Below are 27,728 nucleotides of genomic sequence, written 5' to 3'. Positions count from 1 at the left end.
CAGAAGTCACTGAGGTACTTGTAGAGTGTTTGTTCAACTTTGTAAAAGTTTCAGAAAACAACAAAACAAAACATCCATACCTGCAGTTTCCAGCTTTTCCCTTTGCAACAGAGACATAATAGATGTTCTCTGGAACCAATATCCTGGTCCCTCCACTTCCCACAAAAGGTTATGATCCCCAGGGTACTTCTCAAGATATTGCTTAGAAGCTGAACAAACATAAGAAAAACCATTATATTATATATACTAGACACTTGGCTGTACCTCAGTTTTTAAAGTTTATCTGAAATCAAATTGATGTGCAATCTTCCATCATACACAAACCACCACAGAAAGAATGGTTCAACAAAACAGTTGAGTGAAACATACATAATATTGCTTTACCCTACTTATCCTTCTCAATAAATCCTTTCTTCAGGTTTAAACACTTTCCATTATTATCTTAAACCGCAAACAAAGATGGATGGGGTTTTCTTCTCCTCTAAGCACCCACTTCAGTTTTACAACTTCACTGGTCACTGTCCCTGCCAATCACAAGAGGCAATCCAGGATGGAAGGGCTCTTAGGCAAAGGACATAGTCAAGTGATTTTTTGTCACCCCATGTTATTACAGGCACCTGTGAAAAGCACTCTTTGGGAAGGCAAACACATTACCATTGCATGGTTTATCATCCACTCACTTTTCACTTCTGGAATATTTTCCTCTCTGCTGTCCCTTCATCTCTTTTCTCCCAACAAACATACTAAACATCCATGTGGAAAGGCATGCTTTGACATTATTCTGTAGTAGCTACCAGGAAAACTACCGTTTTCCACCTGATTCACTATTGATGCATAATCTCAGTGGACAAGATCTTTGTCATATCATTCCTTGACCAGGGAAATGGACTGGTCATTAAATTCTGCTCAAGACAGTTTGCTGGTTGAAGTCTAACAAACTAGGTCTAGTCAGATCCAACAACAGACAGTGGTACTTGGAAAAGCAGAAAATTTCCAGTGGTTAAGAAGGCCAGATGAAAATGTTCATAGAAGGAAGCTTGGCAAGTGGCCTGAGAGTAGAACAAGCCTTGAGAAACAGGGCAAATGAAATGTGCTTCTTGCCTGAACACAGCCCCAAGCAACATCGTTTCCAGAATGTATGTAATTTCTTAGATGACTTAACCTTCTTGGGTTGCTAGTAGAAGAGCCATAAGTGTCTTCCTTGTACATTAGAACTCTGCCTTTTTATACCCAAGTTAAAACATAGCCTAGTATGTCCATTTGACCAGAAGTTCAGAGAAAACATGAATTAAATGACCTTGTGAGGCTTAGGTGTGAGAAAAAGGTGCTACAAGGAAGATAGACATTAGATCACACACAGAAACACCTCAGCCCATTCTGGAGGCTTCAGGGGGACACAGTGGTAAACTTCACAGCAGAAGAAAGCAAATGGAAATCAAATAATCTAATCTCATGTAGAGGATTAAAAAAAAAAATCTAATCAGGAACTACTTCACCATCTTAAACAAATCAGGATTTTTAGCCTTCACTGAAGAGCAGAACATTTAATACAGGAACTGAGGATGCAGCCACAAACATGGAGCTTGAATAACAGCGCTCATTTGGACATGTAGAGGAAGCACAAAGAACATCAGAAGAATAAATTAAAGAGCTTGCCTGCATATGTGAAGGATGACAGAGGGTATCGTAGGCCAAGACGGTCATCAGTAAAGGAATCCACAAAGTCTTCCAATATGATTAGCCCAGAGTCTTTCCCACGATGTTTCTTTCTTACAAATATTGTGTCTAGCACTGGCAGCCTATAATTTTGACCACGATAAGAGCTACAAACACTTCCTGAAATCATAGGAGGGTAAAAACTGTCCATCAGTACTTCAGCATTGACATGCTGCAGCATGGATTTTAGCATATTCAAATAAACATTTTTATAATTTATAAAAATTATACCAAACTACATAATTGTAAGACACACAACATTATATTAAAAATTATAAAAATATTTTATAACATTCATTAAAAATAAATAATTGCTATCAGCCATTTATTGGCTCTTTGGGCAAGCTTCATAATGTTGTCAAGATATATTAATAGATTAATACATTAGCAAAGGTTTGTAGTACCAGAAAAGAATAGTAGAGATAGAAAGAAACAGCTCACTTTGAAATCTCACTATACAATTCCATAGGAAAACTATACTAAAAGTGAAGCTGAAAGAGGAAGGATGGGAAAGGAGACAATAAAATTCTTGAATTGCACTTTTATGTAGATTACATCACTCCTCAGGACAAATATGAAGACTATAATTCAGCTCTTGCTTAAAGACTAGAACAATAATTCCAATTTTTTAAATTAAACCACAAAAAATCCTAGGACACATCACATTGGAATTCTCCCATAAACACCACATTATCCACAATTAAACAAAGATGAAACTGACTGTCACAACACACAGGTACTTCAATATCAGAGGATTTAAAGGGTAGCTATGGACTCAGTGGTGACAAAGGGATGCTATATAATGGCATTAAGATAGCCCACCAACTCTCCAATCCATTTTCAGGCCCTCATTTTGAGTCAGTGTGAACTATGCCAAAAAGTTGCCCTTTCCTCTAACAAGGCCAAAGAGAAGCATACAGTTGTCTATACAACATAGTCTTTGCAGCCTTGTACTTTTGAGACCAATGAACATATTTATCTTCATTTTTCAAAAAAGGAAGATGTGGGTGAGAGGTTAGATTACTTGGGTACTCTTCAGGATACCAGTCAAGCCCCACCACTCTTTCCTAACCATCTGTTTCCAGAGGTGTCTTTCTCCATGTAGACTACTCATTTGTAGAATACAACACACAATCAAACATGGGTGAAATATTGATAATGCCTAGAAAGATTACCCTTCAATGTCTGCTAACTCGGGACAAGTAGATGAGAGGGCATCATGAGAAATATAACAAGTAAGCATGAGTACAGCAAAACTTGCCACAGTGTCCCCGTTCTAGACTAAAAATAGAATCACTACTCTAATTTCCAGCTGTAGAAGGCCACAACAAAAACCACTGCAATGTAAACACTACTTTGTGACCACCACACTACAACAATTTTGACATTAAAAATACTGAGACTTATTATGCATTGCATAACTTGTATTTCTTAAAAAAAAGAAAAAGAGACAATGAAGACAATTAGAACAAATTAGCTGGTTGCTTTTCTATCTTGACTGCCAGACCAGAACAGGTCAGCGACTCAGACAGTTTACTATTTTATTTAACTTTGTTTGCAAAGTTGTATATGTATGTTAGATGGCGGAAGTTTCCAGCAAGCCTCCAGTACCACCATTAATCCTGAATTAGTTAACCCGCTCTAGAGATGAAACAATGCCAGACTATCTCCTTGATCCAAATATTGATATTCTACAAAGTGCTATCAATGTGCTAACCAGCCCACCCAAATACTAAATTTTATGCAGAAAAAAATGAGAAACAAATTCCAAAATAACTAAAGGGAAATTATATGTTCTAGAAAGAGAGAACAACAACACAGAAAGTCTGTAACATTAATAACATAAACCTGCCAGCTCAATTGTAATCTCTGAGGGAATGCATGTGTGGAAGGAAAGGGAATCTTTTGTTATCACCAGCTGTAGCTGAATCTTATGCCTGTGAGCAAAGTTTCTATGCTGTCATACTATAAAATGTTTAAGTGATAATGACATCTGATTCTACAATCATTTCAGACAAACAGGATCTCTGCATTCTGGAGATAGGTCAAAAAAAAACAAAACAAGAAAACCAAAACACCAAGCACAGCCCAATCCAACCATAAACAATTGTTCTACAGGAAAAAAATTTAAAAAGCTTTCAGGTATACCTCATTTCTACAGTTTTAAATATATTTTGTAGAATATGAAGAAATCCAAGAACTTGCTTAGATTGCTAAAGCATGTAAGCATTTAAGCTAGAAATTTTAACAGCAATCTGACCTCTTATGATTTCAGGAAAACACCAACTCATTAGGCCTGCAAGGCTCAAAGTCTACTAAATACAATATTCTTCAAATAAGCTCCCTATCTCCCCCCCCTCTACTCCCCCAAATCCCACAATACTCAAGTGTTTTACCTCTAGGTTTAACAGAATAGAATCCAATAGCCTCTCCTTTTTTCCACATGATCTTAGCATAGTCATTGCTACCATGACAGAGAAATGGGATCTCATTTATTTCCATTTCTTGTGTCCGATAGATAATTCGATTCAGAACATAGAGAACAATCCTCTCTCCAACAGACTTCACCTAAGGAAATACAGAAGAACATTTTAGAATAGCGGTCAGATTAGTTAATACTCACACATCAGGGACCTTATTTTTCAAAGTTGCCAGTTAACACAGCTGCAGATGGAGTCAAGAGAAGCTATAAGTGCTAAAGCAGGATGAAGGTCTGGGGTTTGAGGGCAAGGAGATGCTTGGAAGCCATGGCAATAGGTTATGTATAAAGCACTACCATAGACAGGATATTTCACAACTTCAATGTCACTCCTAATCAATAGGCAAAAGCTGACAGAAGTGCTGGGAGTGGGGCAGTGGGGGCAATGTTTTGATTTTAACTCAAAACTCTTTTTGGATTTAAAAAACATTCACCAAACACAATAGCAGTACACCAGCCTCAGACTTCCCAGGCTAACTGGTAACTGGAGTCCTACAAAGGACAAATGATGAGCCTCATGGATAGCAGGACTTGGCACACTCAATCAGTGCTGATTGAGTGGCAGAAAACAGGACAAGATGCAGTGGAAGAACTAGTTACAACAGTTTGAGGCATGAAACAAGGAACTCAATATCCTTTTCTTTGTCCTGCAGGGTTCCTTTAACATATGAAATTTAATTTCACCACTATCTTACCCACTGTGAAGGAAGAATGGGGGAACCATGCTCTCTTCCCAATGCCCAGAGTCTCAGCTGCCCTACCCGTAAAGGATTCCACTTTCCTGATTTAATCACCATCCTACCATTAAGAAGCACATGGAAAACAAGGCTACATGCCAAATTCTCTAGAGTAAATTAAAAAATACAAAATAAAAAATCAGTGCCCAGATTCCATGAGCAGATATAAATTACACGCCTGGAAAAATACAGATTGCTAGTTTTGGAAGAAAACAAAACTCCATGCTACACAGGTGTCAGTAATGGTAACAAAGGTCAATGATGAGCAATAAAGCAGATACCACTCAACTTACTTTCCCAGACCTTATGTATTGCCACTGCAAGCCACAAGCTCCAGCTCGCCTCTATCACACAGGTTCCAAACAATACTTTTAGCTTACTAGTCTCCTGATAAGACCAATAGGTACAATGCTATGGTACATGCATTGGTACCAGTACATGCCTGGTGGCATGGTACCAGCATTGTACAATAGGTACTGCTATAGTACAATGTACCACTCTACTAAGACATTTCAATACAGCCAGATATGACGTCCTAAAGACTAAGGAAAACCTCTTAACATTGTTAACATCTAAATAGCTTACATACGAAGCTACTGTACGAGTCACTCTTGCTCTAGACACTATCTTTACAACCAAGTTCCCTTCCCCCTAGATCTTATTCCTCTATTCCCATTGACCTTGATTTTGATTTGAGACAGCCAACTCATTTCTGAATGAAATGAAAACATGTAACATCTCACATACTAGCTATTTGCCATTACTTGCCATTATCTTGAAAGATAAGAATAATTGCTAGGTGAATGTTGGAGCACTTTACCTGAAGAAGCCCCTGTCTAGCAGGGACAGATGTTCTCACAATGTCATCAATTGACCACCACTGGTCAGCAAGATACAGGGCTGCAGCTTGAAAGAAACAAGGGGAAATAAAAAGTTAGTGATTCTTACCATTCCAAAAGAAACATATTCATTAAAACTGCTAAACAATTAGAAATAACACTGTAGCAACCAAGTTAAGCATCTTCTAGTTGGCACTGTATTAATGCAGCTCTTACTACCCTAGCACAACAAACGTGGTGCTATACACCCCCCTATATGCAATGCTTCTGAGTCCAAAACTTGTTTAAGAACTGAGAACAATAAAACCAAATGCAGATTTTGTGCAGTATGACATACAGGAACCGTTTTTCAGACGTAAGCACTATCCTTCATCACTGTGCTCTAGCACATCCTTCCACTAAAAAACAGGCCTGCCAAGAGGAGTCCCATTCATATATGTATTTTAGTTTTGGGTTGCTAATGGATATTGATATCGAAACTGTGCAAGTTTTAGGGAGTCAGATGAATGTAAAAAGGCTGATGGCTATGTGATTAGCAATCAGGAAGAGTTTAATCTATGGGCATTTGTGGCAAACTTGGCCATCACATACATGGCATTAAATGGAAAGAGAAGGAAACATGGAGGACTGGAAGGGAAGGGAGACAAAAACCCAAAAAACCAGTGAGATATCATCTGAGCTAGAGCTATGTTAGGACCTAAAGCTAAAAACAAATTTACACTTGATGCTGATCGATCACTCCTAATAAAAACCATCTAAATTCATGGGCAAATTAATGGATTCTATGAATGCTCAAGTAAGTTCCTCTTGGAGAGGTGAGGTATACATAAAGAGATCAAGAGATACAAGTTGTACTTGGATTCAGATGAGCACCATGTTATTTTGCTACGTATCTTCTGAATTCAGTGGGTCCAGTTTTACTCTGATTAGTGTGTCAAGTTCTATCACTTGTGTATATGAATCCACAACAAAAATAATAGTATGAGAACAAGAACACAGTGAACAACAAATGCAAAAGTGGCAAAGTTATGAGCTACACTAGCATGAAATGAGCAAGGGCCTGGTTACACATGTATGTCACAGAAAAAGAAACAGCAACACAGAGATTAAAATCTTAACATGAAACCTGTGAGTGAGTCCCTTGGTGCAAACAAAGCAAGAACTTTGTGTGTCTGCTCTTCACCATAAAGAGGAACGAAGCCCACACTTGACAACCTAATAGGAACCTGAAACAAGAGTGTACAATACTTCAATAGACTCTGGCTAAAACAAATTTAGTAAGATATACAGCGAATGTTTAGCAGGGTAAGCAAGACAAATGTTGAAAATCGAGTACTTAACAGTTAACTGTAAAGGACAAGCACCAGACTCCAGCCCCTACTTTAGGCATTTCTTCCTAAAGGCAGACCACATTACAAAGAGCTCTGACTGTCAAGCTCTGGCAGATTTAGCTACAGTAATTTATACTGTTACAGCTCTCTGCTGTCAGCAGCTTGCATTCTTGTGCACAACTGAAGTTGTGCAAAGAGCCAGCAGTATGTTCACTTCAACTGTCCCAGCTGTGCAAGCTGTCAAAGCCAACAGAAAAACAAGGCATGCAGTCAAGCACAGAAAAACTGGCACAGCAAACTGCTGTTTGTTAACATGAGCCCTAGTGTGCTAAGGTGGGGAGGCTGGATTCAAAAGGGTTTTCTTCCCTTAAATTGCACAAATTTTAAGAATTCCAAAGTTGTCTGCTTCATTTCCCCTCAGAACAACGTGAGAAGGGTCAAATCAATCCACCTTTCAGGAGTTGAGTACTTTTGTAGAAATGCATTTTGATATTGAAATTCACATGTTTTCAATATTTAACTAATGCATAAAAACTAGACAGACATTAATGGTGTGGTAAATAGACTTGCTTACCCAGTTCAAGATTATGAGATGCTATGCCACAAACAAGGATATTAATACAAACAAGTATTTAGGCATACAGCACCTGCAGAAATGCAGGAAAGTACTCAAGACCCTGCTTCTGCCAAGGAATCTGCAGCACTGAGCTTTTGTTCCCACAGAGAATGCTCTCAGCTCACTTACTTTTCATTAAAGCTATACACCATTGCTTTTATTGGTACTAGTTCTAATAGAAATGTTCATCTAGACAGAATCAACATTGACCAACTTATCACACAAGGGATGAGTTTAAAACAAAGAGTCACAGCCAGCCTCTACTAGAAATCCCAACAACAGCAGGGAATATTTCAGATAAAAAGAAAATAATCACTTCTGAAATTAGTGAAACTTGCTGATCAAGAATTGAACCCAACCATGAAGAACACTGAAGGACTCAGATACAAAAAGAGCCAGTTAGCTTCAGTAAATCATTAACCCCTTAGTTACAATGATAGATATTTGTGACTGTGTGAGTTCGTGCTTTTTAGGAAAGATTTTAACTTATCAGTTGAACTTTTAAGTTTTTTAAAAATTACTTAATGCATACAGATCCATTGCCTAGAAGCAGCAATTACTCACTGATGCCCAGATTTAAACCCAATTACAGAATGAAAAAAAGTAGTGCTTCACACAAAAAGGAATTTGGAAAATACAAAAGCTTTACTAAAATAATTATGTAATTCAATAATTATGGACTGGATATTTTAAATTTTTTAAATCTACAAGTATGTCAAGAAAACTGGGACTAAGGTATTTGCTGGTTCTTACTTTGCCATGGCCTGGCAGAGGCAATAATTCAGGACAGTTTGGATTCCTGCGTCGAAGGCCAGACAGGTAGTCCTCTGCTGAGCTTTCCAAGTCCTCATGACTGCAGGTGTTCAACATATCCACAGGGAATGACATCCTCTTGAGAAATAAACAGCATTATTACTGTAGGTAGTTCGAGAGACACAATGCACAGTTTATCACATATTCCTACTAAACATGTAACTAAGACTGTTGAACACCCCTCCCTCTGCTGCTCTCTGGAGCCCTCTATATCCAACCCAGAAAGGAGAAATGCTCCAGGCATTTAATTAGGGTAGTGCCTATTAATACCCAGTCTGTAAAATACATGAACCCAATCTGTGTTTATAAGCAGAAAAGGATGAGTTTAGCCCATAGAAACCCCTAGACCCAAACGCAGCAGATTTCCAACATATAAGCCCCCTGTTTGCAGCACATGTACAATAGACCACATGCTGCCTTGAGGTGGCAGACTCAGTTATATCCCTCCCTGCTGACATTTTTGAGGCCACAGATTAAGCAATAAGTGGCCAGTCAAATAAAAAGTAAACAGCCCGAAAGATGACAACAAGGAAGAGGAGTTCTTTTATTTTTGAGACTTTGCATTTAAATCCATCTCTGAAAAAAACAAAGCATTGTTCAGAACTTCTCTCAACAACTGGCCAGTTAGTAAGCCTACCAGCTGCTTGTTTCCAAAACCATTGCAACCGTGAACAGGAGATGCTACAAGTTCCTTAAAAACAGGAGCCCACAACAGACTAAAACACTTTAAGGAGGTGACAAGACAAAAACTAAAGCACTGAAGACCAACCATAGTAGCAATAGCTCCTTGAAAGCTCTTAGATTCAAATTTTCCTTGTCAAAGCAGTGTCAAATTAAGATGAACAAGAGCTCCTGGAATCCACTGTGTGCTCTTCAGCTAAGGCTCTTCCAGGTCTATAAAACTATAGACAGAAACAGACCACTCCACTCCTTTCAAGCTACAGACCAAACTCTCACAAGCATAAGCTACCACAAGTTCATGAGAACCTGTTCTGGAGGAACACAGATCTCTTGATCTGTCTCGCTCAGCTTCCAGGAACTTGTCACCCAACTCTCAAACCCACAAAGCTTTTCGTAGTGGATTTACAATTCCTAGTCTTTACTATGGAGTCTTTTTTTTTTAAATTTTATTTTAAATCCTAGTCTCCAATGATATTTTTCCTGTATCTCCAGTCCCCTCCCTTTAATCCACCATTCAGTGCTCTACTGACACAGGTAAATCAAACACAGAAGAACTTTTTATTTCAACTCACCCAGTAGCAATTAAAAAGTCTGCATTTTAAAAACTTTAACAGCAACAATATACTACTAAGCTGCTTGAACAGATGAGGCTGCTCCTTGTAAAAAAGGAGATTTTTTTCCGTTAAAATTGAAAAACAAACTTGGACATGATTTCATTGGCATTTACAACTGCTAGCTTTAATGCTTTTGCTGATGAAAACACTAATGCTTTCTATGAATGCTATTGTTCAGATATGCACACACATTCCTCACAGCCATTTCCTTTCAAATTCAGCTCATTCCTTCCCCCTATCTGTTATTTGGATTTTCTCTTGCTTTCTCTTCCAGTCTCTCACATTCCTCCTGCTATTGCTCACTGCACCTTTCAGATGCTTAGCTGCATCTCTTAATTCTCCACCTGTTTCTTCCCACCTTCCAGGTGCTGCCCTTGTCAACAGGGCAGAAGCAGGCAAGGACACCTGACACCAGCCAACTCCATTTGCTCCTCCTGTTTGCAAACGAAGGGACTTCAAGAGCCAAAGGTGAGGCATGTGTGCTTTTGAACACAGCAGCAATGCACAGCAGCTAGAGAAGCTGCCGCCAGGGAAGCAATTAATCCACTGCTGTCCTCCTCACCTCTAGCAGATATGGTTTACCCACCCATATTACAGTTCTGAAACACACCAGCAATACTGTAGTACATGTAAACAGACTAGCCTGATATAAGTATGTTGCAAGAGGAAGAGAGGTGATGTGTGAGATTACATGTCACTGCTTCTACAAGAGCATGAGGCTTTAGCACCTGGTTAGCTGCAGCAGGCCAGGTAAATTCTGCTTTAAGGGAATACAGACACATGAAAAACATAAAATTTAATTTTCTGTATGCTGGCAGAAAGGGGAAACCCCGCTCCACTATTAAAGAAATACCTAAGTGCTTGGATAACTCTGAGAATAACAAATTGAGCTGAGCTTTCGTTATTACATGACAAACAGACAAGCAGGCCACAAGCTATAACTGAAAGCCTCTAGGTAATAATTCCTGACATTTTTTTAGAACTAAATAATGCAGGACCAAAGAAGAAAAGACGCAATAAGAAATTCAGTAGATTATCTGAGTTCCAACCACTACACCACTATAAAAATAAAAGCAACAACCATATCTTTGCTTATAAGCAAAAAAGACAAAAACGTCTTTTCTGCTAATTAATAAATTCATTGAATTACCCTCAAAATCATTCAAAGACCTCCTTTCTGTTTAGCTGTTTGGGTTACTAAACACTTTCATATAGCATACTTTGATTTTATCCACTCTCAACTCACTTTTGACTTTTCATCTTATAACATTTACAGAGAATGGGTTATGCAGAAAAAAGCCAATACAGAGCAATCTTCAAGACTGAACCAAAGAAAACCTACTCAGCATCCCTGCTAAATAACCATCTATCATTTGTACCATGCAGCAGATTAGACATGTGAAGTGACAAGCTCTCAAACACTTGTGAGATGTCATTTGTGTCACTGTTGATGAGATCAGAAATATTTCACAACATAAAACTTCACTAGAACCCTGAAGAAATCAGTAACTATACACAGAAAGTTATCAAGTTACATTAAAAGCATTAAGCAGGTGATGAAAGGAGAATGTCCCATGCCAATCTACAGCAGAGCATAAGGAAGTAGTTCAACAGTCTAAAATGCAAGCATCTTCATTTCAAAAGGCAAAATCACCTACCAAAGAGAAATCAAATGGCTTCCAATAGTAATAAGTTAATACATTTACCTCACAAAAACACAACTGGTTTGACAGTGTCTTTAACAAAGTAAAAATACAGACAGCTCCACATCTAGCCAGTCTCAAGTAATGCAGGAGAGAGAAAAAGGGAAAGAGAAAATAGTTCTTCTGTGTTCCTTGACAAGAGCATTACACATTTTTCTCTGCAGAGACAGCAGGAACAGCACAGGTCTCTGCCACGCAGTCCCTCAAGCCCCTATTTGTTGCTCTAAGCCCCCATGTGTTGCACGACTGTAAAACTGTCAGATCAAATCCTTGTCACACATTGTGGGACTGTGCTCTGCGCATGGGGTACCACTCCAATTGGTTAGCAGTCAGGTTGACCGAGCACATGCAACGTAGCCTTAAGCAACCAAACTCATCACAACCATTTGTACAAAAGGCATGTTAGCAGTGTGTGTTTGGAAGGGGGGGAATAAAATTTTTTATTTTTTTAAATGAGGCAAATTATGCTGTTCATGTTTCAAGTGAAAGAAAATAAATCTTACACTCTTCATAACCATATCATTTCACATAATAGTATTAAAGACTGTATGTAATAAACTCAAGTAAGCAACATTTGCTTTAATGTGGAATCGTATGACTTTCCCCCTTATCAACATTATGCAAGCTACTATGCGAGAAATGGCATGTCCTTTTTTCGGAACAGCTACAGCACCAGAGGGTAACAGAGATCAATTCAAGGAACACCAACAAAAACCACATTTAACAGGATGAGTGAACACATTCCTGTGCAACTGAGGCAGCTCCTTATTCACAAAATCTTTATTACCATAAGCATTAAGGTTAAAAGAAAATTAAATGTAGAATAAGTGGGCAACGTTGCAAATTGATTTAATTATAAATTATAGCTGCAACTCCTATTTCATCTTAGAAGTGCATGAAGGAGAGCAGCATGCAGCTGCATGCAGTACATGCAGCTTTCAGCTCACATATGGATTTCAGCAGGAACTGAGAGATCTGTTCATCCCCTTTTGGACCTTCAATACCAAGTGCCACAAAATAGCAGAAAGATAAGATGCAAAGCTACATTGTTCCTTACAGCATGTCAGAGGGCTTAAATATAGCTTAAAACTGGTTTTGGATGCCTTTATCTTAGGGGAATTGAAGTCTAAGTGCTTAGGCTGCTAGCCAAGGATTTAGAGGAATCAGGATGAACTTCCAGCGCAGACTTCATGTGAGCACAGACATGTTACTTGATCTGCCTGAACTCCTCATCTACAAAATGCAAATAATCATTACCTCAAAGGCACCAGTATGAGAAATATTTTACCGAGATCATGAGATATTTGAACACAAATTGTATCAAAATCTGACAAGTACTGGAAGCAGACAATTACTTACACAGCACAACTTAACTGCACAGCTCATTTTCCTTCTAAAAAAACCCACCAGACTGTGAGCAACCCACCAAGGACTTTTCAACATAAAATAACTGGGACAGGTAGACATGCCTGGTATAATATATATGTGCAAAACTAAACCAACAGTTATATAGCAGGTGAACAATCTTCAGATTTAAATCTCTGTTTAACCATAAATAATTATAATTTAATTAGGTTTGGGTTTTTTTTTTTAATTAAAATTTGAAGTTTAGAGAACAGACAATGGGGTGCTCAAGCTATGACCTGCAGAACTTTTCTGCTAAACCAGGATAACTAATCCAGCCCCAGCCTGCAGGACATGCATCAGGCCCAGTCCTGTGATGAAGTATTGGCCTACTCAGACAAAAAGTAAACCACAGTAGTACCTGACCTAAGCTTTAATCAATTTAAACAAGTGCTGAAGTATTGGATCACAGAACTCCTCAGGGACTGCCAAGCGTTTCTTATGAATCATCACGTACCTTGAACCAAGTTGTTCTATTGTAAAAATATAATCCTATCATGATCTCCCAGACTAGCTATAAGCTGCACCTGGGGTAGCATCATGTGAAGAGACATAAGTAACAAACTAAATATATATCTATATATACACTAGCTGCTGATGTTCCAGAGAGAACCAAGCCAGGACTGTGGAAGTCGTGAGCCATGCTCCAGAACCAGATCTGATGATGCACCAAAGTAGCAATCACCTTCTCAATCAGAGCAGCAGGAACATAATTTCCATTTTGCTGTGTTAGTTTCCCACCTTGCAATGTCCAGTTGCTGATTTGGTGAAAGCTGTGAAGCTACATAAAAGTTGGAAGAAAAAATAATTTTTTTGAAGTAGTATTTTCAGTCTTCTAGCTTCAGCTACAAAAAAAGCATCACATCTGCCACTGCTAAAATTGTTAAGTTCTACTAACACTAATTCTATTAACAGACAAATTACATAAATGTTTCTTGACTTAGACTACCAGCTATCACATACAGAAAACAGTTTCACTGCTTTTGTTTCTTCTTTATTCAACATCAAATACTTTCAATTGGGAGTGGTTGTTTTTAATTGTTTTTTCCTGTTTCTATCCAAATACAGTCTGAAATATTTAAATAAGTAAAAAGGTTGTTCATCCTTTTCTAATATAAAAATAAGTACATTTTACACCTATGCTAAGATAATTAATCATTTAAATACATAGAGAGAGTACCTATCTGGTTTATGAGTCCTGTAGTTTGAAATACATAGAGAAAACCTGTCCCATAATTAACTATTTAGACCACTACTGTAACAAAGCTTTTATGTTTTATAAATATCCTCATCTCTTTTAAAGCTCTATTCATTTTAATTTGTAATGTAATGTACATCAACTGCAGGAAGAGGAAGACACTTTAGGAAAGGGAAGTTGTTTTTTAAACAATAGAGTATATATTAGGATTTCTTGAAAACCATACAGGCTTGAAGAAACAACAATAATACACTATTTGATCTGCCATATTGAATAGACAACTCAAACCTTCATTGCTCAAATAACTACGTATTTCAAGGTAGGTTTTCTTAGGTTTTAATTCAAAAAGGTTTTTTTTATGTATTCCTAAGTGGTCTTCAAACCATTATGTGCACCATAGTATTAAGGCATATAAATATTATTTCCCTGCAGTGTGGATTTTGTTCACATTTTTAGAGAATATAGACATGTCAATCGAATACAAGATGTTGCCAACTCAAATAAATTTTCTCTGGTTTAGTTTTTTTTTCTCCAAAAGGAAAAAAGTCTTTTTAAACTAAAAATAGGAACATAAAACCCCACATAACATCTACTTACACCCTATAAAATCCCAAATAGAAAGTTCTTAAGGAAACACAGGGCAGTGGTCTAGCAATTGTTGTCAACATCCACCAAGAGCTCTGGATTAATATGCCAACCACATTATCCATAATCTGCTTGAAGCAGCTTATGCAGCTCTGGTTTTCTATCAGAGACACAAAACAAAGCTGTTGATTTGAATGCAAATAAACAAACAAAAATAATCAATCCTTTCCATTCATTAATTAGCCACTACAATCTAACTTTAATTTACTTGTATAACACAGAATTATAAAATCTACATAAAGGATCCAACTCCACAGTCCTGGTGTAAAACACAATTGCAGTGGAGATCAGCAAGAATTATGGTCAAAAGGTCTATGTGACTGGGTTCAAACAGTCTCCTGTCAAAAGAAACATTAACAAGGAAGGAAAGATTCCTCCACATTAAAAAGAAAAATAATTTGCATGTCATCTCTTTTCAATTAAAAAAATCAATTAAAGTTTGAAAAAGTGTATTATTTCATTAAAACAAAATACAGTCTTAAAAAAGTATTTAAAAGTTCATTCTACAATTAAATATATCCAGGATGTTCTAACATCTAATAAAAAAATTTACATTTGGTAGTTCTAAAAGGCAAAACTGCAACCAGAATGTACTAACATAAAACTAGATACTCTTAATGCAAGTATAAGCAACAACATTAAAGAGTGCTTTTAATCAACTGGTGGTTAGATTTGCAGAAAACAAACTCTGTTAACTACAAAATTATATGGCTTCAATGAAAACAGGAGACAGAAAACTTACCAGTTATCAAAACTGAGGTGATGGAGCATTAGGAGAACATATTATGCAACTTCACTCTCAAACCCACCTTAGGCAGGTAAGGTCCTTACACAGGTGCTTAATCAGACATACGCTTAACACCACTGGCATTTTGCTCAAGTGATTAAAATTAGGCATTTGATTAGGTAGCCTATTTAATCAAAAACTAAGTTCTTAGGTATACAAACTACTAACCTGTTATTTACATTTTTCCACAGTCTCACATTTTAATGAGATTATCATCTGGTTTCTTGAACAGCACTTTCTTCAGTAGAGAGTTTTGGGAAATTAATATGCACAAGTGTTTCCTACGAGGAAAGCGTGCCAGAGGTGTACTAAATTCAAATTCTGTGTTTGAGACTACTAAAAATAGCCACAATTAATAAATCTGAAAAATGAGTTTTTCTTAAAGAAACCTTTCATGCCTTCCCTTTCAGCTTCAGATTCAAGGTGAATATATCAATACAAAAAATGAAATCCATTCCAGTTGTGTTTGAAAATAAGTAACATCTAAAAGACAGAAAGATAGGACTAAGTGGGATTACTACTTCCTGGATCTGCCTCTCTGACATATATCTGATCTCTCCTGTGCTCAGCACTCACTCTTCTTTCTAGTCTCCCACTTTCCTCTATCTCCCCTTCACTACACAAGACAAACCCACATAGGGTCTTAAAAGATAACACCAAACCCCACACAGATACCCTTAATGACCCACCTTTCCTCTCTGGTCACTGCTCTTTCTCCCTTCCATGCCTCGCAGTTTAGAGCAGCTGTTTTGCAGTTCTCCAGCTCCACCCTCAGCCCCCTCCAATTTTGCTCCTGCACTTTATACCCCACAGCATCTGCTCTTAAAGATCTTCCTATAGCTCAGCACACATAGCCCACATTCAGCCTCCCTTCTCAGGTCGCTGGCCAGCTACCTGGGACACACCCAGCCATGCTGCTCTTGCCCCTGCTCATCTTCCACAACTCTGTGTCACTAGGTTTGCCTCCTGCTTCTCCAGGCACCTCTTCAACAAGGTGATAAGATATGCCTCCTCTCTGACTTTCTGCAGCTTTATTTGCCATTTGCTATCAGAAGACCATCCCCGACTCCCATTTGGTGCCCATGTTTCTTGGCAACTTGCTCAGTTTTTAAACCTTCCTCTAACATTATCCCTCCAGTTTGGAAGGGTCACCTCAAATACATCTAGTGATTTCAAAGATAAGAACAATAAAACAAGCCCTTCTCTTGACCATACTTAAAAAACCCACTGAATCTGGTTAGATAGCTGGTGGACTATCAAGCCTAACATAACTAACCTAACACCACAGTGAGACTGGTGTTGCAGTAACCCTATGCATGCATTTGCATCTATTTTTAAAACTCTTGGTTGTGCTGTTCTCCCCTATCCCCACAACTGGGGAGGACTTCAAAGCTGCACAGATTAGGTCAGCCAATTACAGACACATGTTAGCACAGTCTAATGAGTTACTGCTCATCAGCCAAACAATAGCAACTCTCTTTATGGCTGCTTCGAGAATATTCCACATGCAAATTCAAATGTAATGGTGACCATGGTCACAAACGGTGAGCAGCAGGTCATTAAGCTTTGCAATCATACCCTCCATACTCAAGGAGTTACTAAAACAGTTGCCTGAGCTACAGCTATGCCACATGAAGTCTGTGGATGTAATGGCTTTCAGCAGAGGAGCTGTAGGAAATTCAAGGGTTAAGTAGTGTTCAAGCTCTTTTTGCCTCTTTAAAATTATCTGTAGGTGTTTTTGTTTCGTTTTTAAAGTCACTTGCAGCAGGAGACCTAAAACTAAGAAAGCAGTAATTGCCTTGGTTTTGTGGGCAACTCAAATGAAAATGCAGAAAGGGGGGTAGAAATTAACATGGGATCCTCCCAGGAGTAAGAGTAAGTCACAGAAGTGAAGCAGGGAAAGCAAATAAACAAGACTGAAACAACAGATCCCTGTCAGTCAACCTTAAAACTTTCTTGCAGACCAGCAAGCACACAGAACTGAGAAGTTTGAGTCTGACTTTATGGCCCTATGGCCCATTTACAATAGCTTGAGGATCAGCATCTGGAAGTCAGAACTACATTAAGCATAACATATTTGGAACAGTAAGAATTTAAACCTTACTGTAGATTAAGAATTGCATTTTTTCTAGAAAGGGAATAGGCAGCTATCTCCAACTGTTATTAAAATTATCTTCAGAAGATGACAGATGGTTAAAAATTTGATGTTTAATAAAAGTGAATTCTGAATTTTACCTGCTATTTGTGCTCAGTGTTCTACAGTATCAAATTCTCAGCTGCACACAGCTGAAGGTTTGACAATGTACAACAAAATTATGAACTTCACAGGCAATGCAGTTTGTGGACTTGGCAAAACACAGTGGGATCAAAGAACACCAGAAGAGCAAGGGACACAGATAACTAGAAAGAACTTTATCTTGCCTTTCACAAAGGAAAGGTAGGGTGAAAGTCAGATGACAAGAATACCACAGTCATCAAGAACAATGTTCAAAGGAAGTAATCAGGGCTTTCAGACACCACGACTGGGCCACAGACATGATGAAGTCATTACTGAGTGTCAGTCTGAGCCCAGTCATTTTGTGAAGAGATATATCAAGCTACCATTCCAGGTGACACCATTCTCACAAATACAGCTGTAGGTGTAAGCATTTCCATATGTCCATGCAAAACAGCACCAGTACTTCCTCACCTTTACAAAGGCCACACAGACAGACTACCTCAATGTAGCTCACAGGTGGACTCAGCAGTGAATATGTTCATCTTCCTCATCCCATCTTCAGAAGGATGGAAAAAAGGCACATATGAACTAAAACTATAAGTAAACTCCATCCTCTGAAAAATAAGCATTCAAGAAACACAAATTCAAGCCTAGCATCAACATGACTAAGAAGCTAGAAAAGAGTCAGGCATCTTGTAGGCTGTTCCAGCTGAAGAAAAAAAAGTAGCAAGGTCTGGTATTTCTTGTTTATGTAGAAGTCCTGTTCCCAAAACAAAGGAAGAATAAAACATCAGAGTATTTCATTGCCCAGAGCCCTCAAGAATCTGTTCAAACATCAACCAACTCACATCCCTCTTCTCTAAGCTTTCCAATGGGACCACACAAATGAGCAGCAGCTCAGGGCACACCATCTTCCCCAAAATGAATTGCTTCTCCCCACTATCCATACCTACAGCCATCAGAACAAATATTTAGCAAATTCCTTAGCAGATAGAGCACATTCCTGAGCAGCTCTGTTTGCCTTTGCTTTCAGCAGTCTCATACTTGCAGATGGTTCATTTTTGTTTCCCACAATTATCTGGGTATAGCCACTGCTATTTTTTCAACGTATCACAGCTGCATTATAAAAAACCTAGCTATCAGTAAACATGTTACCACAGGACTGAAGTTCTATGTCTGAGAATGTTAGCAAGAATGTCTCTAATAGCAGAAAGGAATTCACACATAACATCCTCCCTGGTGTCATCCTGTCCTTGTCTCCATCATCAGCTATCCTGACATCCTTCCAAGAGCTTACACGATTCTGTGAATACACTGCATTTCCCCAGCTTCTCACTGTAATACACGTTTGTAAGATTCAAATTTCTAAGCTACACCTCCTAGTACCTAGGCTATCCTGTTATGGATGTACTTGAATTTTAAAAAAAAAATAACTTAAAAGCTTCAATAACTGATCTTCTCTAGGAATACAGACACTACTTGCCTGTTAGGGGTGGGTTTAGAACAAAGATAGGTTAATCATACCTCTGAACATATCACCATACCATACAAAAAACTGGAACAGTATTAGCACTGCTAACTCATTATATTAACCCTAATTAGTGTTCAACTTTAAGCCTAAGTTGCAGCCATCAGGTTGTTACCTCCTGCTTCTTCAGAAAAATCCTTTCTGCAGCTTCAGAGTAAAGGTTGACAACAAACTCTCAGTGCTGCAGTATCAAAAGAAATAAAATACTCCAACATTTTAAAATCCTTTTAAGTTGCCTGTGCTGCACTGTAATAATATTTACATTGTTATTGTTAACATGCCCAACTATTTTATCATTATCAACTCACAAATCACTCAAATTCCCTGAAGTTATGATTATTGCTGGCTAATTCTACAACAGGTGTGAGAAATGCTATTCAAGCTAGAAAGTCCTTCTATTTGCAGGATTTGCTATCTGCAAAAGAGCTAGCTAAAAGATTGGTCTTCTAGCAGTACATTTACTACCCTAAACCATTTCACATATTTAGACCTGGTATATTAGAAGTATAAAGTCAGTTGGGGATAATGCAGCATTCCATACCATTCAAAGTTCATAAATACTCAGTGCTTGGGAAAGGCCAGTGCAGCAGCAGGCTCACAACCACTGCTATGCTCGAACTTCTGAACAGGGTGTATTCTTCTAGCACTGCCTCAGGGGCTACTGGTTCGATAGGGACCACACCTTTACCAATTATTCTTCCTCTTCAGTGACCCACAGAAGTAAAGAAACCTATTTAACCACCCTTACTTCACATGTTTTGATGAAGCCTAGAAGAAAGAGTAACAGTGAATTCAATTTATCCTGGCCCATAAACAATTTCTAACCGTAAGCAGAAGGGAGAGATACTGGCACTGTGAATACACAGGTCCCCTGTTCTACAGTAATAATAAAATTGTAAGAAGTTATTTTAGCACAAAACAAAGTACAGGACCAAGAAAGGGACAACTCAGATTTGAAAACAAATAAAAACATCTAAAATGCTATTTTGAATAGCTGTACAACACACAGTTCAGTACACAATTCAGACAAATGCATCTTCCTACGTCTTCAATTCAAGGAATCATTTAGTACATATAGATGTATCATTTAAAACACTAGTAGGTCTTCCAGTTAACTTTGAAAACAAAGAAAGAGGTACATTAGTCCTGACAATTCTCACTAATTTTAGTGAGATTTTAGGGAAGATTTGAAGCTTGTCACTCTTTTGGGACAGTATTCTTTTACATCCTTTAGGAAGATAGTTAAAAGCTTCTTCGAAATCTCAGGCTCACTGGAGAACACCAACTAAATTTATAATGATCAAATAAATATACACTGTCACATCCCATTGTTCAAAGAAAAAAAAAGTCATCAATAGCAGACAAAACTGCCAGAATGCCAGAGAATAGCTATCAAGACACTGCATATGCCATTTCAGTCGTATTTAAAACAATGCAGTAGAGGAAATACATTAAAGCAGGCTTTTCCACTCAGTATTGTTTAATCCACACTGTAACAGCTGGAAGCAAAAGTTTGAGAGGAGGGCTGAATTTTGCTTTACTGATTTCTTTTTTTAAACCCATTTCTATTGTATAAAAAAGGTTTTCTGTTTTTAAACAGTTTACAAAATGATTACCCAAGAGACATACATTGATGAAAGCAGTTCTAAAGAAAAGTATGCACCTCTACCATAGCTGCCCCAAACTTTACATTTCAGAGATCAAAGGATGATTATGGCTTTCTAGAATATATAGCTGATACAATTTGATGACTAGGTTACAACATCATGAGTCTGGAGGAAGGTATTTATCTGTGAGGAAATGAGAAGCTAGTACTTGAATAGAGAAATATTTCAGAAATAGCAATGTGAAAATAAGCAAAAGTACACATTATTTCAGCTCTAATATTACTATTTGTATTTGAAGTTTAGAAACATAATTGGTAACACCTTTACTACTTACTTGTAGGCTACTACTACTTGATATTCATTGATTGGTATGAGATAGAGATTGATACCAATCCTTATTATACCTAATAACATAAGCAAGTAAAGGGCTCTTCTACTCTGATGAGTTTCTCTAATACCACCAAATTTCGTGTTCCTCTTTCAGTGATTTTGTATCAAACATTTCCATTTTTCACATTTAAAAATGAAAACAAAAGCATTAATAAGTGTCAGCCTTAACACTGAAGTGGACTTCCTCCATCTTTCCCTGGCAAAGATTCTGCACTGTAATAGGCATGCAATTACAACTATTTAAACCAACCTGCACAGACAGGATGTTTGGACGAGTAAGGAAAGTTTTAAGCTCATACTGAGTTGTGTTATCTTTACAATACTAATAGGCATAAAAAAACCCCAACAAACCCACAAGAAACCTGATTTTAATTATTAAAGTGAAGAGACTTTATCTACCTTAATATGCATACAGAAGAAATTAGGAGTACTTTCCAGGTAATTTCTCAGAATAATGCCTCTTTGTAAGGAAGCTAGTTATGAAACACTCCAAAAAGACTTGATAATGTATGTCTTGATCATGCATTGCTGGAGAAGAGCATATTGAAAAAGTACAGTAGAATCCCATTTTAATTACTCATCTTCCACAACTGTAAAGAAAGGCACTGCAAAACATTTGTTTCCATACAGAGCAGATCTAAGTAAGATCAGATTGGGGGAAGGGGAATGGGGAAGCAACTTACACACCTGTCTGCTATATCAGAGTCCTCAGCAGCTTTTCATTCATAAAAGTGTTGAAATTGAGATGATTCCTGAGGTTAACAACACCTGAACTTAAACATTTATAGTATAAACCACTCTCTGCCCTGATGTTTTCTCTCTATGAAACAGGTGCTAAAATGTTTTCTTACTAGCCACCATTAAGACAAGAAGTTCTTCAGTATCTAAATCAAGCAGCGGTCAATTAAACAAGAAAGGTTCTGGTGTGGTTAAGGAAACAGAGAGAAGATGTACTCAGTTCCATAGGAAGAGTTTGAAGGAGAAGTGAGACCAAAGCCACTCTGATCTGCAGCTATCTTTTATAGGTCCTCCAGTGAGGCAGCACTGATTTTATTATACTGATCACTCTGCTACAATACTTATTCCCCTTAAAAACTAGTGGGTTAGATATCAGACTACGACCCATGGTGCAGCCCAACACACAAACCAAGTATCTGCACTTAAGCAGAAAGAAGAAAAAGTTCCCTCCTCTCTCCTGCATGCACATACACAAAAAAACAAGTATCAGCTGGACAGCATCTCCACACCACAGGCTAGTTTTCCAAATTTCTCATTATTAATACTGAAAACTCCACAGCCCAGAAGAACTTAAAGATCACTCTTTAATGGTTTCCTCCAAATAGGACATTAATATGTATATAAAATCAGTAACCTAGTATATTTTGTTTTCCATTAAGGCTAGTAAAACCTTTTGCTTTAGCTTCCAGAGTAACCCACTTTCCCAGGCTGGATTTAACACTCCATAAGCAGGATAGCAATGCTATGTCAACAGCTATCTTCAGCAAGATGCTTTCCCTTGTTTTAAGAGAGAAGAAGCAACCCTACATCAAAATAAAACTCAAAAAACCTCACACACTGGAAAACAGAAGAGTGTGTGTGACTGTGCACATCCACATGTATTTGCACGTATACAGACACAGAGCCATCTTTTGTAAGAGGCATCTATTGTAGCATTCCAATTATTATTTTCACATATATGTGTAAAGGTATATGTATGTATAAAAGATCTTATATATGCGTGTGGCTATAACATGTAGATCGCAAAGCTACAATAGATGCCCCCCACAAAAGATGGCTGGCCGTAGCCAACACGGAGTGGCCTGGGCCAGAACTCGCACCAAACTTGGCATCATGCAAGCCCCAACCCGCACCCCGCGGAGGCCAGGCGAGCCGAGGGGTGGTGAGCCCGGACGAGGGGAGGCCGCGCCGGGCCGCCCCCCGCCGCGGGAGAGCCTGGCCAGCTCCACCGCCAGACAGAGCCGCCTCCCGGCCTGCCGCCGCTGCGATGGCCGCGGAGGGCGGCCGGGGCCGGGCGCTGCCCCAGGGAGGGAGCGCGGCGCCCGCGGGGGGGGGCGGCGGGGATACCGGCGGACACCTGGCGCCGGGGCCTGCCGCGGACGAGAGGCCGCGGGGCAGCGGCCGCTCCGGCCCGCACACCTGCCTCCCGCTGGGCAGCACGCTCCGCGCCCGCCAGTGCGGCGGGCCGGGCCTGCCTGCCTCCCTTCCCCCGGCCGCTGCAGGCGGCCGCCGAGTCCTCCCACCCGCCTGGCCAGGCCCGGCTAGGCTGCGGAGAGGCGGGACGCCTCAGCAGGTTACCCCTCACCCCCCGCCGCGCCTCACCTCACCTCAGCTGGCCGGCCGGGCAGCCTGCCGCGGCAGCAGCGGGCGAGGATGAATGGAGGAAGCGGCCGGGCTCCCTGGCAGCCCTTTGCAGCGCTCCCCAGCCCACCTCCGGCTGTGCCCGCTCCTGCTGCCCAGCGCTTTATACCGTCTCCCGCGGCGGCTTCCCCGCCCCTCGCCGCTGACGCGCTCCCGCTGCTATGCCTCGAGCCGCCGCCGCTCGCCCCGCTCCGCCCGCCATGGCGGGTGCCCGCGCCCCCGCGCCATCGCCCCCCGCCATGGCGGGTAGTGTGGTACCCGCGCCATTGCTCACCGCCGTGGTGGTTAGTGTGGCGGTACCTGCACCATCGCCCCCCGCCATGGCGCCTGGTATGGTACCTGTGCCATCGCTCACCACGGCGGCAGCCCTGGCACCTGTTCTATGGTCAGCCTCGGTGGCTGTGGTGGTACCCGCGCCATCGCTCGCCATAGTGAGGGTGGTGATACCTGCCCTGTGGCCCTGGCACACGGAGGGAGCCCGGGGCTGCCTTGGAGATCGATGGTACCGGCAGGGAGGAAGGAGCAAGGCCACGCGTAGTCTCCTAGCGCTGGGCAGCTCACCATGAGGCTAGGGGTGAAATATCCCCTGTGCAAGAAAGGTTGTAAGGGCTGCCTCTCCATCTCTGACAAGACACCTACACTGTGGGCCAGCCCAAGCCCTCACCACTGCTCCTGTTCACCAGACTGGGGGGCCAACTGAACTGAATTACTGGCAGGAGCGTGTTTTCCAAAGGAAAACAGCCAACTCTGTCCCCCAGTACTGACCGCCACTGGCCACAGCACCCAAGCGTCCACCCCCGAGAAGACCTGCATGCCAGGGAGCTGAAGAACAACAAAATCAAGGGTTCTTGGAGAGGACAGCACTCGCCCTTGACTCAGGCTATGCAACGTACCCCTCACTTCATAGCATATGATCCTTTGCTCTGAGCTGGGGATGTACTAGGTGCGTAGCTGTGGTGACATCGGCGGGACAGAGGAGGCTGGGCACAAAATGGGGGCAGCGGTCATTCCATGGACTTCTCAGTGCTATCTGCCAAAGACGGGTTTGTCACTCCAGGGGCCAGAGGAGCAGGGAGTCAGTGCATTAATAATGATTATGTGCATGTCCAAAATAATGTAATTTTGCTGAAACTATCAGATTACAAGAGGGGTTTTGGGAGACAGCATGAACAGAACTTTTTAAATTCAGTGATTACCCTAAAAATCCATTTATGACCAAGCTTTGACAAAGGTCTGTTGGCTACGGAAGAAGGATTTAATATGGAAATATCCTTTAGGTCATAGTAAAATACACTTATTCCATCAAGAAGCCTTGTGACCTCAAAGATCAACTCGTACAACTCCATGTAGTAGGACCAAGGTTCATGCTACCTTAATTTTTTTATCCTAATTAGAGTAATACTGATTATATACTGCACTTGCATTTCAAAGAAAGACAGAAAAATTTTTATGCGCAGTGTTATATAGTGAAAATTGTTCTTCAATATGTAGTAGTACAAAACAAGACATGTTAATGGAATAAGATTAGAATTTAACCCTGTCAGGAAATTCTTAAAATTAGTAACTCCGCTTCCTGTATTTTTTGCTTTCATGACAAATGAAGGAAAGAACCTAGAAATTGATTGTAGGTTTCTACCTTCATTTTTGCTGACAGTTTAATGGAAGGACCAAGAACCTTTGGTCCTTTTTTGGTGAAAAATTATTCATCCATTTTTTGTCATGGTTATTGACTAGATATTTTGAAGAAGATAAGGAGACTTTAACATACACAGTGTAATTTAATAAAAATATTTCCCTTCTTAGTTGCTTAGGATATGGATGTACTATTAAAATCCTGGTCATAAAGTCTTTTAGAAGAAGAAATAGAAAGACAGATATGATCTTAAGGCAGAGGAATAAATTCAGACATAAATCCTCCAATAAATTATTGCCTTCACAGGTCACCTCCAACATTGTTTAGAAATAGATTTCCATTCCATTTTCTTTTTTTTTACAGTTATTACTTCTTTTGTGTCATCTTTTATGTCTGGAAGAGCCTCCGTGCAAAACCTGCAAATAAATACGCACTTTCTGCTTTAACTTAGGTTGTGAGGCTTACAGAAATCTTGATGAAAGATGCTTGGTCATGACCAGTGCTTCTTCTGGTAATCCTGTTAATCTCACTGTGAGTTTGTGTAGCCATACCTTCTCTCCTATATCATGCTTACATTGCAAATTTTTAAAAGTATGTTCAACCTTTAATATGACTACTCACACCAATAACATTAAATATATGCAGTGAGGGATCTTATACATTACATTACATAGAACTGGGGTGATCCTCTGAATATATGTGCAATAGATTATACACACACACACACATTCCCACCTGCCACAAGGGGCCTTTAGGTCTTCTTCAGCATTTTGGATTGCCATGATAATTTTTACAGTAAAGACCACACCCCATCGCAGCCATGGTATTGTACAGGAAAAGGAGGTGCTCCCACAACTAAATACATTTGTAAAACCTTTGCATTGAAGAGAGAATGTAGAAGTGGAAGGTCTAGCATCTTGCCCTGTATTTCCACGTCTTCTGTCTCTGGTATCTTAGGGATATTGATGCTTCCTTAGGGCAATTGATGCTTTCCAAGAAATGTTGGATTGGAAGGAACCTCAGCAAATTGTCTGGCCCATCTTGCAGTGAGGCAAGACCAAGACTGGGAGATTATTTTTCTTAAATGTCCAGTGAGGAAGATGTCCACAGCATGCCTAGGTGGACTTCTAGATCAAAGTTTTTTCCAATAAAGAAGGAGTAAAAGGAAGGGTAGCGAGATCTCATGGTGTCATGGTCATGAATATCGTACGCTAAATGACAAGCATGCTGTGTAGCATGCTAAATACAAGCTTGCTATGTAGCTACAAGATACGCATCTGACCATGTGTTCAGCATAGCTTCTGTGAATTGTGCCCCAAACATATGTTCCAGTGACATATGGTGTACTTAGAAACGTAGAATCACAGGATGGTCTGGATTGGAAGGGACCTTTAAAGACCATGTAGTTCCACCCCCCTGCCAGGAGCAGGGACATCTCTCAGTAGACCAGGTTGCTCAAAGACCCATCCAACTTGACCTTGAACACTTCCAAAGACGGGGCATCCACAACTTCTCTGGGCAACCTATTCCAGTGTCTCACCACCCTCATCATAAAAAATTTCATTGGAATATACTCGTTAGCACATGTTACAGCTAGTGATCCTGGGACTTATCACTAGAGAAAATTAAGAATTTAACGGGCAAAACACTGGGGTTTACCAGTGGAAGACATGGATTTGACAAGTAAAGAACTGGTGGCAGACATTGCTGGGGAAGCTCTGGTGGCTACACACCTGTTGAAGTGCACAGGTAGGGCCAGCAAGATTTGGCAGCCAAGAAGGAATTAGTTGTTTATCACTAATGACTCTGGAGTGCCTAACCCATCTACAAAAAGGAACAACCTGCTCTTTGTTAAGATTTACATGACAGACGAAAGCATAACAAGCCAAGCATATAAAACATGCAAAATCACAGCCACTGACCATCTCTTTCCTTTCACTCCTAGAAAAGAGCAATCTTAGGGGTGTTATTAAATTAGGTGTAAAGAAAGAAAGGTGTAAAGAAAGAAGCATGCATCTTGCAGTTCCTTTTATTGACAGGTTCTTTTAGAGCACATCAAGCAGCTATGTCAGGTACATCTATCCTCCAGCTTTCTCTTCTTTAACCTCTTCCATCACCCTCCACAGCGTGGACAAATACAGCCTTGGCATGCTTTGCAGAGCCATTTTCGCTCCAGTAAAAGTGGTGCCATCTTGTTATCTGTATTGACGAGATATTTGGTCCATCCATGTGACTTATTAGCAAAAGTCTGTGTGTTCCACTGTGGTGGGTTGACCTTGGCTGCTGCCACATGACCACCAAGCCACTCTATCACTCCCCTTCCTCAGCTGGACAGGGGAGAGAAAATACGATGAAAGGCTTGTGGGTCAAGATAAGGACAAGGATTCATTCACCAATTGCTGTCACAGAC

General features: G+C 39.9%; 1 protein-coding gene across 4 annotated transcripts in view; it reads right to left on the bottom strand.

The window, feature by feature from the left end:
* FAM169A (family with sequence similarity 169 member A) overlaps positions 1–23,767 on the bottom strand; it is a 34,829-nt gene extending 11,062 nt beyond the window's left edge. For all 4 annotated transcript variants that reach the window (XM_072859790.1, XM_072859793.1, XM_072859794.1 and 1 more), the window contains exons 1-7: positions 23,652–23,767; positions 8,472–8,609; positions 6,898–6,997; positions 5,753–5,838; positions 4,113–4,284; positions 1,657–1,836; positions 81–209 (exon numbers count right to left, since the gene is read on the bottom strand). In XM_072859790.1, coding sequence (XP_072715891.1) covers positions 81–209; positions 1,657–1,836; positions 4,113–4,284; positions 5,753–5,838; positions 6,898–6,997; positions 8,472–8,606 — 802 coding nt within the window. In that variant the 5' untranslated portion in view covers positions 8,607–8,609; positions 23,652–23,767. The remainder of the gene's footprint in view (positions 1–80; positions 210–1,656; positions 1,837–4,112; positions 4,285–5,752; positions 5,839–6,897; positions 6,998–8,471; positions 8,610–23,651) is intronic.
* Positions 23,768–27,728: the final 3,961 nt, after the last annotated feature.

Source organism: Ciconia boyciana, chromosome 4 (genome assembly GCF_034638445.1).
Source record: "Ciconia boyciana chromosome 4, ASM3463844v1, whole genome shotgun sequence".
Lineage (NCBI taxonomy): Eukaryota > Metazoa > Chordata > Aves > Ciconiiformes > Ciconiidae > Ciconia > Ciconia boyciana.
The sequence above is the reverse complement of the archived record's forward strand: the minus strand, read 5'-3'. Positions and strand labels throughout refer to the sequence as shown.